At 42.1% G+C, this 13,716-nt stretch overlaps 3 protein-coding genes across 3 annotated transcripts; 1 reads left to right on the top strand and 2 right to left on the bottom strand.

The window, feature by feature from the left end:
• Positions 1–1,653: 1,653 nt before the first annotated feature.
• LOC139657710 (apolipoprotein A-IV-like) lies at positions 1,654–2,697 on the bottom strand. The gene is made up of 3 exons (XM_071535639.1): positions 2,658–2,697; positions 2,342–2,492; positions 1,654–2,233 (listed from the first exon to the last, which is right to left on the bottom strand). The coding sequence occupies exons 1-3, from the start codon at positions 2,695–2,697 to the stop codon at positions 1,654–1,656; spliced, it is 771 nt and encodes a 256-aa protein (XP_071391740.1).
• Positions 2,698–5,709: 3,012 nt separating this feature from the next.
• Positions 5,710–6,703, top strand: LOC139657711 (apolipoprotein A-IV-like). Its single transcript, XM_071535640.1, has 3 exons — positions 5,710–5,749; positions 5,874–6,024; positions 6,124–6,703. The coding sequence occupies exons 1-3, from the start codon at positions 5,710–5,712 to the stop codon at positions 6,701–6,703; spliced, it is 771 nt and encodes a 256-aa protein (XP_071391741.1).
• Positions 6,704–7,669: 966 nt separating this feature from the next.
• On the bottom strand, positions 7,670–12,665 carry tomm40l (translocase of outer mitochondrial membrane 40 homolog, like). Its single transcript, XM_071535637.1, has 10 exons — positions 12,635–12,665; positions 11,664–11,872; positions 11,465–11,532; positions 10,981–11,073; positions 10,776–10,877; positions 10,435–10,540; positions 9,926–10,048; positions 9,691–9,767; positions 9,275–9,377; positions 7,670–8,555 (listed from the first exon to the last, which is right to left on the bottom strand). Exons 2-10 carry the CDS (start codon positions 11,869–11,871, stop codon positions 8,416–8,418), a joined length of 1,020 nt encoding a protein of 339 aa, XP_071391738.1. The 5' UTR covers position 11,872; positions 12,635–12,665; the 3' UTR covers positions 7,670–8,415.
• Positions 12,666–13,716: the final 1,051 nt, after the last annotated feature.

Here is a 13,716-nt window from a genome sequence, read left to right as displayed (position 1 = left end):
CAACAGTGTTTTTCTATCATTTATTACAGACAACAAGCTTGTATCAAGTCAACACTGAAGATAAGTGGATCGTCTTGTAGTTTTTCATTAGTTTTTCATTGATTTAACATTTAGGAGATTTGAAAGTCAAGTACTCCTGGCAATGAATATTCACCAAAACGACAATATGTAATAAAACATGATCATTTTGTATTATAATTATAAAATTTGAGGATTAAAGGTTATGAGATTTACATTGTTAAATGTAAAATAAGTTGTTTCAAGGCTTTTCTTAAATCAGGTAAGATCATCATCAACTAAGTGGAGTGGAAATATTTCAAAATATTGTCACTTTTTTTCCAAGGAATTAGAAACAAATGAAACGGTGTTGGAAACTCACCCTGTTACATTTTTTCACTTGCATAGAACAAAATCAGACTCAACACTAATTCAAATGACATATTAAGTGATGTCTTTCTGATTGCATTTACTGGTTGATTGACAATGGCTGAATTGATGGTCAGGAAGCTGAATTGATAGCCATTCTTTGAGAACCTGAACAGCCCATAATTCTATGGGATGTGGCTGATGGGAAAGCTGATTCTTTGGTCAGAGCGTCCTGTCCCATCTGCCCTTCAAGTCTCAATGAGTGTGTTTACATGCACGTTAAAAATCTTTAGTGCAGTGGTTCTCAAAGTGGGGTCCGGGGACCCTCCGGGGACCCCCCGGGGTCCGTGGCACTTTGCCAGGGGGTCCGTGAAAAGAAGTGTACAGAAGAGGACATGTCTTCTGATATCAAGTCACAACTCAATTGGATGAGTCCAAATGCAATGCAGGCATGTGTTCAGTTTGTTATGGTTAGGGTTAGGGTTAGGGTTAGGGTTATTATGATTAGACTTTTATCAATCATTGAACTAAGAGTGAAACACTTTATCTTGATATGTATGTGTGTGTGTGTGTGTGTGTGTATGTTCTGAAATGCACTTCAAATTAGCACTTTTCTTTTGATTTCCCCTTGATATTTTGTTTAGGTACAGTGTTACTTGCAGCTAATTGATTGATTGTTTTATGGGTATTCTGTGTTGAGATGGTGCAAATATTTTTAATACACATCTAATATCTTTCTAATACATTTCTCTTGTGTTGTTCGTTCACATAACTAAGACTATAGAAGTGTAAAAAATAGACTACGTCAGATTATTCCAAGGGACATACATGTCAAGTCAAGTCAATTTTTATTTATATAGCCCAAAACCACAAATCAGAAAGCAGGGGTCTCCGGTATATTCTCTATCTTGTAAGGGGTCCTTGGCTGAAAAACAATTGAGAACCTCTGCTTTAGTGAGTTGGTGTGGTGTTGGCTGAACCTGCTTTGCATTTTCCATTTCCAATGCCAAGAAAACTCCATGACACCAAAAAACACATTTAACTTATTTATTGTTGTTTTGCAGAAAGCAGTTGACACTTGTAAACAGTCACACAATTGACCAAAAAACAGACATTGTTCACATGGTTGCTTCTGATGCCATAAAATGAAGTGTTAATATTGCACTTAGTATCTGTCCCATAACCGCTGCCCTGATTCAACAGATTGCTACTGACCAGGCAGTAGAGTGACAACAAATGACCCTTTATGAACTACTTCTAGCAGACATAGTGTAGATGTTAGTCCGTTTACTGGGTCATCTTGGTGAAGGACTCCCAGAGAGCAGTAAGCTGCTCTTTCAGGTTCTGGGCGTTGACGTCCAGCTTGGCCTTCAGTTCCTCTCCGTAGGGCATTAGGCTCTGCTGGATCTCCTGGGTTTTCTGGGCCAGCTGGGTCTGGAAGCTCTCGGTCATGGGGATCATGCTCCTCTGAAACTCCTCCAGGCTCTGGTCCATCTTCTCCTTAATCTCCTCGGTGTAGGGAACCATCTGGTCCTGCAGCTGCTTCACGCCCCTCTCCAGGCTTCCCTGCAGCTGCTGGCTCTTCTGCAGCAGCGTGGCCCTCAGGGCCTCGGGGTCCATGGCCTCTGCGTAGGGCGCCGCGTCCCTGCTCAGCTCCTCCACCTGCCTCTGGAGGTCCGCTCTCAGCTCCTCGGCGTAGGGCTGCAGGTGAGCGCTCACGCTGCTCAGGTCCTTCTCCAGGCGGGTCTTCAGCTGCTCGGCCTCCTGGGAAAGCTTGGTGAGGAGGTCCTGGGTCAGAGGAGTCACCTGAGTCCGCAGGGTGTCGGTGAGCTTGTTGACGGCATCGGTGCTCTCAGAGATAAGGGTGCTGCGGAGGGAGAAGCAGAGCGAGGAGGGGTCAGGTCAATCCTGATTAACTAATCAAACCCTATTTTTTGTTCTGTTTATTAATTATTCTTTGTAACTTCGAACTTACTTGACTTCCCTTCCCAGCTCGGACTGTTTGATCTGCTTCAGAGAGTCCTCGGCAGTGACTGTTGCCTTGGCAACATAGTCCCAGAAAGCATCTTTCACCATATCAAGCTGGGGCTTGGGCTGGTTCTGCCATACAATATTGGCATTGCAACCTGCTGAAGAAGTGGTAAACTTAATATAAATATGAGCAAAAGCACTTATTGCCAAATCTTACCATGGAATACTTTATCATTGTTCCACCTTTACTGTACATGTAGACACATCTGTGCTGTGCATGTATTTAAAGTTTCACCAATCAAATTTACATCCTCACTTACCTGTGAAAACAGCGAGGACCAGGACCACAAAGACCTTCATGACTGACGCTTCAACTGAAATTTAAAGAAAAGAAAGATCTAATTAAGCTGCATTTTTTCTGTTTTCTCGGTTTTTCCATTTACTGAAGAAACTGAGAAGTGACTGCAGCCTGCTCGTATCTTACCTGTGCAGATGAGCCTGCTGCCCAGTCAGTTAGCTGTTGAACGCTGTCTGTGCCGTGGAGGAGTAACGGCTGAGTATATATAGGGAGCTGAGCGGTCTACAGGAGACACAGGAGCAAAGTCCGCTGCTGACTGCCCCGCTGTCCGCCTCCCTGTCACTGCTGCCTCCACATCACAACCACTCCAAACCACAGATGGACTTTTGGAGGCAGTGTATGAGGGAAGGCTCATAAATGAAGTTTTAGCTTACTTACTGTTTTTAAGAAATGTTTTGGTTTAGTTATTTTGTGATAGATCATGGGGGACAAGTTGCCGTTGGGGTATCTGAAGTTGATATTTTCTATTTCGATTGTTAAAGGAAATTATCAAATACAAATTGTGGGAGAGTCATTTTAAGATGTTAATGGTTTGTATCAATGTATTAATGTTGGCCCTTTGGTGGTAGATGGGAGCTTTATTTTTTCCTTGTGAGTTCTCTACTATATTCCACTCTTACTTGGCTTTTACCAAAAAATGACACTGAAAATAATTCTTTATATATAACAATCATAATTCATTTAAATTCATATATAAACAGTCCTGCATATTAAAGTTGTCCTCAAAAACTGAAAAAAAAGAATGGCGAAATGATAACAGACACAATTAAACAAAACAAATACTTTTAGATCATATTACAAAATCTATATGAAATCATAAGAAAATAAACTTAATAATTGGAGTGGCTACGTAATAGAAATTACCAAAGAATACTTAGAAGGCTTTAATCTAATCTATTTAATCTAATCTATTTCTAAGTAATACACCTAAAGGAGGTGATGCAACAGTGACACAGTAAACTCCAAACTCTGGCAAAGGAAAAACATGTAATTAGATTAGATAATCAGGTTATTGTTGCAGGGCCAATGTCCGGTTTCACTCAAACACTGCATTGTCTCTATTGATAACACGAGACCCTTTAGAGTTAAGACACACAGAGTAAACGTAAATACTGAGACATGCACCCTGAAATTCTCTTTGTGTAGGCTAACTGTCACTGTCAGCTTTGTAGGCCAGGGAAATGTGAGAAGGACTTTGATCCAGTTGTGCCATCTGACACAGAAGAGATTATCTTGGGAGAGGAGTGTTGCTTTTCCTTATGCAGCAATTTCGTCCCGACAGACTGATAAGACAGTGGAGCTGAAGTCTTCCTTAACCGCTGCTGTGTTCAGATGGCACAGACACGGGCCACAGGATGGATATACTGTACAGAGAGACTTGGAGGAAGATAAACATGTCAAAAGTGGGAGAATGACGTTAAATATCTCCAAGAAAATCTGGAGAACATGTTTAATGCAATCTCCTTGTAAAATGATAACAACACTGCGGGGCTGCAATGTTGTAGCTACTGTGCTTTGAGTTTACTACTCCTGTGATGACGGTGATGATGATGACGATGACATAGTTCAGTCTTGCTGGGACTGTTGTTGACGTATCTGATTTATAAGCCACATGGGCATGAATGGACACTTAAGCCTGTTTTCTTGGATCTTGAATGAATGAAACTCTTGTGCAGAGTCACCTTTGTCACTTTTCTTTTAATGTTTCTATGTGATACTACAGTTTATGTCTTATGTTGTGACGTGTGTTTTTATACTCGCTGCTGCACAAATCGCCCACCTGGGACAATAAAATTGATTTGACTCAGGATCTTCTAACATGGGGCGTCCTGCTGGGTTTGAATCCTGCCCAGGATGTCACGTGTCATCCCCCTATCTCTCACAACTATAGAAACTGTCTAATAAAGGAGAAAATGCCAAAAAATTATTTTTAAAAAAGGATCCTCTAACAGTTTACTACAAGCCACTTCTCTGCTACATGCCTTTAAAAATCTGTTAACATTTGGTTTGTTTAAATCACCTAATATTCTATTCTAATATTACCTAATATTCTAATATATAGGACCAGTTGTCAAGCTGGTCATTTGTGATGATGATGATGATGATGATAATACTTTATTGTCAGATCCAGTCTGAAATTTTTCTTGCAGCACAGCAGCACACTTTTCGACATCACAGAAAAGACAAAAATTAAGACACAAAAATACATACATTCAACATATCATTACAATCATAGAAGCCAATATTCAAGGCCCTTCAATGTACATTTGATCTGGGATTAAGCTCCATATTTAATTTTAGGATTGACTGGTGTACAAAAGAGTGCTTCAGTCTAAGCCTATTAAATCGTGGAACCCTATATCTCCGATTTGATGGTAACAATTTATATTCACTGTTCAGGACGTGGTTAGGGTCAGAGACGATGTTGTTGGCCAGCCTTAATATGTTATTATGGCAGGCTGATTCATACAGTTTCTCAAGTGGTTGGCCTACAATCTTTGTCCCAATATCAGTGCCACAAGTGATATTTTTGTTTTGCCTCCTCTTATTTTTCACCCAATTCTGAGAAGTGCTGCCCTTGTATTCACTGCTTTCTGTATAGCAGGCCAACTGGAAAGCCAGCAATTACACTGCTGCATGTGATGCTAATTGAAGCAGAGTATAAACCGTTGCTCAACCCATTCTCATGCAATTAAACATATACTACAGGATGAAGAGCTCTGACACCTAAAACATGACGTGGAGTGACAGCAGTGACAGCAGTGTGTACAGCGGGGCGTCCAGCGAAGGACTTTGTCCTACAGAGCAGCTATAAAGTTTCAGAGAGGAAATCTGCATCACACACACACCAAGCACACAGACGAGAAGAGACAAGCTCCCTCTGCAAGGTGAGACAATTATGATGATAAAACACATTTCATATATCCAAGACTAAATGAATTCTCAGATGATATAATTGTACATGGTATATTTATCAATTTCTTTTTTGTCACTTTCCAGAGTCAAAGTCAATCATGAAGGCCCTTGTAGTTCTTGCATTTACTGTTTTCTCTGGTGAGTAAATTTTGTCTTTGGCCTGAAACAGTTTGGATCTATATAAATCTAGACTATATAAATAGTATATATAAATTTACAGTTTCTATTTCAACCTGTGCTAAATCTGCTGTCTTATCCACAGCCTGCAATGCCAACATGCTGTGGCAGCAGCAGCCCAAGAGCCAGCTTGACATGGTGAAAGATGCTTTCTGGGACTACGTTGCCAAAGCCACACTCACTGCAGACGAGACTCTGAAGAATATCAGGCAGTCTGAGCTGGGACAGGAAGTCAAGTAAGAGTCTCAGCTTGGAAAACGAGCACTTAAGTCTTAAAATGAAATTACATTCATGTTTGCACTGCACAACACTGAGTTTTTCCTGTCTCTGAACAGTGCTAGGATCTCTCAGAGCGGCGACGCGGTGAACCAGTACACCGACGCCCTGCGGACTCAGGTGACTCCTCTGACCCAGGACCTCCTCACCAAGCTTTCCCAGGAGGCCGAGCAGCTGAAGACCCGCCTGGAGAAGGACCTGAGCAGCGTGAGCGCCCACCTGCAGCCCTACGCCGAGGAGCTGAGAGCGGACCTCCAGAGGCAGGTGGAGGAGCTGAGCAGGGACGCGGCGCCCTACGCAGAGGCCATGGACCCCGAGGCCCTGAGGGCCACGCTGCTGCAGAAGAGCCAGCAGCTGCAGGGAAGCCTGGAGAGGGGTGTGAAGCAGCTGCAGGACCAGATGGTTCCCTACACCGAGGAGATGAAGGAGAAGATGGACCAGAGCGTGGAGGAGTTTCAGAGGCGCATGATCCCCATGACCGAGAGCTTCCAGACCCAGCTGGCCCAGAAAACCCAGGAGATCCAGCAGAACCTAATGCCCTACGGAGAGGAGCTGAAGGCCAAGCTGGATGTCAACACCCAGGACCTGCAGGCTCAGCTCGCTGCACTCTGGGAGTCTTTCACAAAGAAGACCCAGTAAATGGACTTCTGTATCCCATCATAATAACCAAAGGAGCCTCAAAACCTTCACCTGTCTTCCAGCCTTAACCACATGTGCCCCCTAATCATCCCACACCAAATATTTATTTTTTATGTTATGTGTAGCGAATTTTACTAAATAAAACTTGACAACCAAGTTCAGTGCTTTCCGTGTCCTAATTAGCATGCATGAGGTATTGTGTCACATAAGTTTTTCATAGCTAGTAATTCCTATCTAGACAAAAAAAAATTTTCCATACGAAATGTGCAATTACAGGGAGATTTAGACAGCTTCACCAAAAAACAAGTTGTTTTCAGTCTTGATCCTCAGAACCCAAGAGTCCTGCTGGTTTTCATTCTAGCCATTTAATCAGGTGAATCCAATTAACCAGCTGGTAGGATAGAAAACCTGCAGTACTCTTGAGCTGAGAACCACCGTCGTACAAGATCTGGGATTAGGAGCCTTACATTTGTAATCCAGGTTGTAGTTTTCAGGTTCTAGAGCAGCATGTGCCCAGTTTACAGTATGCGCAGTTACTAATCAATATTCCTAATAATCCACTGTTTTGTAAAGAGACATTTGTTTGCTTGCTGCATCAACCTTGAGACTGAACCAACATGAATATTTATCAGCCTTGAGGAAAAAGTATACCCACACGCTGCATCTTCTTCCCAGAATGCAATGCGTCACCCCACCCCCATTTTTTTTCCCTATTTGAGGTTTGTGTGGGAGTTTTTTGGTGTTCTCATCGAGGGTAAAAGTTTAAGATGTGTTGTTTTCATTTATCGTTTCATAATGTGGGTGTTGTGAAACCTTTTGAGACAGTAACTGTGATTTAGAGATATACAAATGAAGCTGACTTGACTTTATAGCTAACGGGAAATAGGAAAAATGTACATACGCTCACATTCAAGGAGACACTGGATCTATTGAAGATCTACTGAAGTCAAGAAACAAGACATTCAGTTCCTTTTTTGTAAGAAATGGCATTTATCAGTTCCCAAGAGATATATACAGGTAATATATACTGTTCCATATATATGTACCATAAAAAAAGGCGACAAAACAAAACAATGATGGATTGTGAACCGTGACACACACACACACACACACTCCTTCCTGGTACTTTAACCCTGTTTGTAACCAAGAAATCCCCCCCAGACAGGCAAATGAGAACGATTTCATTCACTTCATGCCAAGACTGACTTTACAGTACAAAACAAGCATAAAATTCAAGAACAGAACAAAACCAAATGCGACAGGCACTGAACTAAGTGATAAAAACAAAGAGCACTGTAATCCTGTAACGTCTCCTGACAACAGATGTGTTACGTCTTTCTACTGCCTATTGGTTTCTGTATTTGTGTTGGGAGTCCATGGTCAACTGGCATCACCAAATTTCTGACAAACGACATTCTTCGTTACACAATTTCATAATTCTGGTGATTAACTTTATACGATTAAATGTATTTTATTTACATAGTTATCTTTCAGTGATTCTATTCACCACACGTTATTTTAACATGACTCGTACACCTGGGAAACCAATAACATGACAACGACCGAATCGGCTTTGAGAGATGAGAGACAATTTGAGGTGATGCGACATTGAGTAGCGTAATGGCATAGTCTGCTTGTCCACGGTGTGTTTGTCCATTCTGTGCAGTCCGTCTGGGGGCCGTTTGTTTCCCCTTTTTTTTCCCCAGTTAAGTCTAACCGATGGTGACGCCAAAACCGCACTGGAACTTGTTCTTCTGGTGGTTGAGGAAGGCGCAGAGGACGAGGGAGAGGGGCAGCGGGAGCAGCTTCTTTTCTAACGTCGCACCGACTACCCAGTTACTATCTACTGAACCTGGATGAGGGACGGGAAGCAGAAAAATAAATAAAATCACATGTGGTAAACGGGATGATACACAAAAGACAGAAAGAACATTATAAATCAGAATTGTCTCATTATAAAGTGGTGCAAGGCAAGACATTTACAGACACAAGTGCAACTGTCTCTCAGAAAAATGACAATACTGACTTCTCTATCAGTGCGGACATATTTTTGTCACATGCTTTAATTGCTCTCAGTGGTGTCCTTGTTGTTGCTGGTGTTTTTTGTCACGCTGTTCGCTGTCTCTAAGTCCTTATGTGTGTCCAGACAACTTCTGCCCATGCTACTTTACTGTCTGTTTCAACATGACTGATTTTATTATGATTTTGTTTCCTTCTGCAAACTGCTACCCTTCTTTTGTCAATTTTTTTGTCCTCTGTCCTAATTCCCCACCAAGGGGTCTCTTTCCAGGCGTCATCGTAAATCTCGATTAGTTCTTAATTTAAAAATTTCCACGAGTCACCTGCTGGTAAATGTTTACTATGTTTAGCAAGTCGGTCACCTCTATCAGCATCTTGACAGGTGCCAACAGTTGTTCTGAGATTTTTTTCTATTCTAAAACAAAAATATCTGACTGGTAAAAAAAATAAAAAGTAGTGAAAGTAGTGACAAAGGTTCCTGCCCTGGTTATAACTGCAGTAACAGATGTAAGTGTTCTCTTGAAATAGAGAGAGTGTATATAGAAGTCGTACCTTTGAATTGTAAATTGGCTTTAGGCACATCTAGCTGGTAGCCAAATGATACACTAGTGTCTTGCATACGAGTGCTCGCCTCAAACTCCACACCGACCTGCAACTGTTGAATACAAGGGCAAAGGGCAATGAGATCAGGATGAATGCAGATATATGAAATATTGGCAAGACACACAGAAGCATGGTAATTGGACATCATTTTTAGTCTGTTTTTTTAACCTGTAAACCTGCTTGGAGTACCAGGTGGGTGGGATTTACCACACAGGACAATGAGTCAAACTTCAATCCAAGTATTTGAAACTATATTTTCCCATCTATTCCTCCAAGGAGATTAAGAAACAAACACTACAAACTATTTTCAGATACTGTTTGACCCATGTCTGACAGATACAGGAGAGGTAAAGGACAGAAAGTACCTGGTCATTAGCTTTGTGGTAGTACGAGGCGTGAGCCCCTGCTCCTCCTAGTGTCAACGTGGCGATGTAGTTACTGCCTACGCAGGAGAAGAAATATAAACACATTAAGACGCTGCATCTGTGATGAAATGAACAAATTATCTTCTGGAGGAGTCACTTAATCAAATTCAACCCATCCATCCATCTATCAGCCCAGACCAGGTGGTAATGATGAATGATTCAGCTTATGCCTCACCTGTGTATCTGCCAGCTAAAGACATGACGGTGCCTTCCTCTCCGGGCCTGCGGTGGTAAACGAGTTCCCCTCCCAGCGCCAGGGCCGGGGTGATGGACTGGAGGTAGTGTGCTACAACAATACCTGAGAGGTGGAGGAAACAAAACAACACTTTAGCGCAACTCATTTCTGTTGAAATGAAACAGCACGCTTACTTGAAGACTTTTGTTCGAATTCGATATCTACTGCTTGAATAACACCTACTCTTAGAAAATGATTGCCAACGGAAAATTTGAACAATTATGGTATTTTTTTTACAAGATAGTAGGTAACTCAAGTCCTTAACAGATTGGATCCTCTATAGAGTTCAGGAAATTATTTTATTCCAAAACGGGAACAGTTTTTAATTATATTAACAGCATGCTGTGAATTTTAGGACGTCGCATTTCTATTGAAAATAAAAATCAAGTGTTTATCTGGCCACATTTCTGCAACACATGGTAACAGTGACGAGAGGACCAGTGACCCACCAGAGCCGACAAGAACATCTGGGTTTCCAAGTGTAACAGCTGCGGTAAAATCTTCTCCCTTGAACTCGGCATCGCCTTGCCAGTTCACAAACTTCTGCTGTTGTGTCTGAAGACGTGACAGATATTCACAAAATCAACATCACTCACTGTGACCGACCACAGCAACAACAAAATGACAACAAAATGGCAACACACTGGATTGTATCAGAGCTATATCAAATATCTGTGGGTTTTTCAAACTTAACTAAACACTGTGACACTTCCCAAAGTCTAACCGTTCCTGTAATGTGATAGGAAAAAAAACAATACAAAACAGAACTACTAGGAGCAGAAAGTTTTACCTGGAAGGCCAATTTGGAACGTATCCTCTCAGTGACCTGGTGGATGACCTGGGCGTTAAGGCTTCCACTGTTGTCCATGTCTCCCACCATGACTGGAAAAGACTGAATAAAAAAGGGTTGTACATTACGCAGAGTCCAAATACTCCACAGACAAAAACAGAAACTTGTTACAGGTGGGAATTACAGCGGCTTGACCACAGCATACCTCTGCTGGACCCGTCTGCTTCGATCCAACATAAGTGGCACCAAACCTGTAGGTGGAATCTCCCATGGTGCTCAGCATCACAGTATGGTTCACCTGACAAGAAGTTTAAAAAAGGACACAGTAAAACATTTAAACCGTTACAACAGCTACAGTTCATTTTCTTTGGTCTGTAGTTGATTTGTTTAGATTCATACTGCCCAGTTACAAGCGAACCAGGGCTTGTAATCAAAAGTCACTGAATGTGAATACTGAATCCATTTATCTAGTTTGATATGTACAGTCTACTGTCCATAGAATACCTTGCATCTTGATAGGCAGACTATACTGTCCATAGTACTGCATGTCTTGCCCTGTCACTCTGTACTGTATGTGAGATCCTGTTGTGCCATGTGTATCAGTATATACTGTGAAACAAATTCCTACACAGTAAAGTCATTCTGATTCATGTTGGTGGAAAATCCCGGTGTGAGGGAACTTTACTGACCTGGAAGTGATTACTAAGGCCCTTATTGACGATTAGCCTGACGCCCTCCATCTGCATGGGGAACACCTCTGTGGAGGAAACAAGAGATTTGTGATGCAGAGAAAACAGCACATACACAAGAAACCGATAACAGGCATTGTTAATGTTGCCGAGACGCCAGGTTATAAAAATCACATAGTCTTCACTCATCTCCATTTACCTTTGCACTTGCGATGGCACTCCTCAAACGCTCCTGGATTGGGCAAGGGATTCTCTGCCTCCTGCTGCTGCCCTGAGCCCCCGGCGGGGGGGATGACCGGGGACACTGGGGGCATCCCGAAGCCCGGCGGGACCGTCAACCCTGGGCCAGCAACACCGCCAGAGGCTGGTGGGGGGTTGGGGGAGCTGGCAGCCAAAACACTGCCCATGCTGAGAGGACATGGCAGACAAAAACCCAGAGAGTGGGCAGGTGAGTGAATAAGTGTGGTGAGAAAGATATATGGCTGTTATTAACATTGAGTATTAGTAGGTACAACAACATGGGTGATAAAATGACAGCAACATAAGTAGTTACAGGTATTAAGTGAATGACAGGTAGATAATGTGGCTGTGGCACAATACCTGATCAATAACAGATCAAATATTGATGCAGATAGACAGGATTAGCCAACAATGTAGAGTAACACCATCACTCCATATGTGATAAATAATTAAGCCACTTGCCGACACCAGTCTGACAATTAACAGCACGGTGACGGTAACCTTAACCTTTCAGACTGGCCATGCTCATTCATACAGAGAAGTAGCAGAGAAGAAAGGCCGGCTAACGTCAGGCAGCAGCAACAACGGGACATGATGAACACAAGCAGACAACAGCAGCCACTTTTTAAATTTTCATTTACTTTATTACTCAAATATAATGTTTTGAATGAGAACTGTCTCGCTTACAAGCTAGTCATGAAACGCTAGCTAGGCTAGCTACCTGCTGCTAAGTCAAGTGGCTAGCTGCTAGCTAGCTTTCCAATCAAACAGTTAAAGAGCCTGGCAGTTTCGCAAGAAACAAAACACCATCGGTGAAGTAAATGAAAGGCCAATCTGTCACATGGCCACCGTTGAAAATACTATGTGGCATTAATCTGTTCCCAGTGAAACCTCGTGTTTTACAAGAGAGAGCTAACGTTAGCTACTCACGTTGTGATTTCCAGAGGACGATGCAGCCGGACGTTACATCCGGGCCCGGCAGTACCAAAGAAGAAGAGAAGATTAACACCAAGGCCCGCCTACTTCTTTTAAAACAACGCATTGATTGGATAACGGACCGTGACTCTGAAATGTGTTTGGCAAAAACACCCATCAATCATTTCATGTACAACCAGCAAGTCCACGCATGCTGAAGAATGAAAGGCGGGCCTTGCACCTCGGGCCACACCTTCACTCAAAGACGATTGGCTGATCGCGGTGAAGTGAACTGCAGAGGGGCGGGACAAGATTTTCTGAAGCTACTGATTGGTGGAGAACTTTGACGTGGTTTGGTTGCAGCGCGGCGTAGTGAAATTTAAAGAAATAACGCTTTCAAGGTCAAATGGCAGCATGAGGGTTTCAAAACAGTCAGAAATAAGTGTCACTACTCTGAATAAGTGTTTACAAAATCCATTAGGATGACATTACTGTTGCTGAGATATCAGTAAACAACACGTCTCACTATCTCCAACCACACTCCATACATTTCAGTTCATCTATTAATTACAGAAATATTGATATATTGATTTATTTCTCATGGCAGCAGCAATCACTAGAAAACAGACTGAGTCCTACTGCCCTTCTGCTTGAATCGTGTCAGCTAGTGAAAATGTAGCCTATACAAAAAGAAAAATAAAGAAATGAAATACAGACCGTTTTAATTTCAGTTCAATTTATTGAATTTCGTAACCCCCCTGCATGTATTTTCATGTTATTAGAACAGTAGAGGACAGAGTGATCAGCGTAAAGTCATGAAATACCTCGTGCCTCTCTTCACTGCACTTTGTAGGGACACTAAAGGGACAAACATTAACAAAACATTAACATTTTGAATGACGTTTTCTCATTGTTGCGATACCAGCCAATCAAAAATCGTTACCGTGTTTTTACCTAATGACCTATATGGTGAGGAGAACTACTGGACACTCGGGGTGGGGAAAAACCCAAAAGAAAACATGTACTGACAACCTGAACACAGAGTTGAGATTTTAAGCTGATGTAATTCAAAATCCTTAGTTTTGTACCTCACTTGA

The sequence above is a fragment of the Centroberyx affinis genome, unplaced genomic scaffold (assembly GCF_046629955.1).
Source record: "Centroberyx affinis isolate AG114_WGS23_722 - 3 ecotype Tasmania unplaced genomic scaffold, CSIRO-AGI_Caff_v1 ptg002746l_1, whole genome shotgun sequence".
Lineage (NCBI taxonomy): Eukaryota > Metazoa > Chordata > Actinopteri > Beryciformes > Berycidae > Centroberyx > Centroberyx affinis.
Note: the sequence above shows the minus strand (reverse complement) of the source record. Positions and strands in the feature narration are given on the sequence as shown.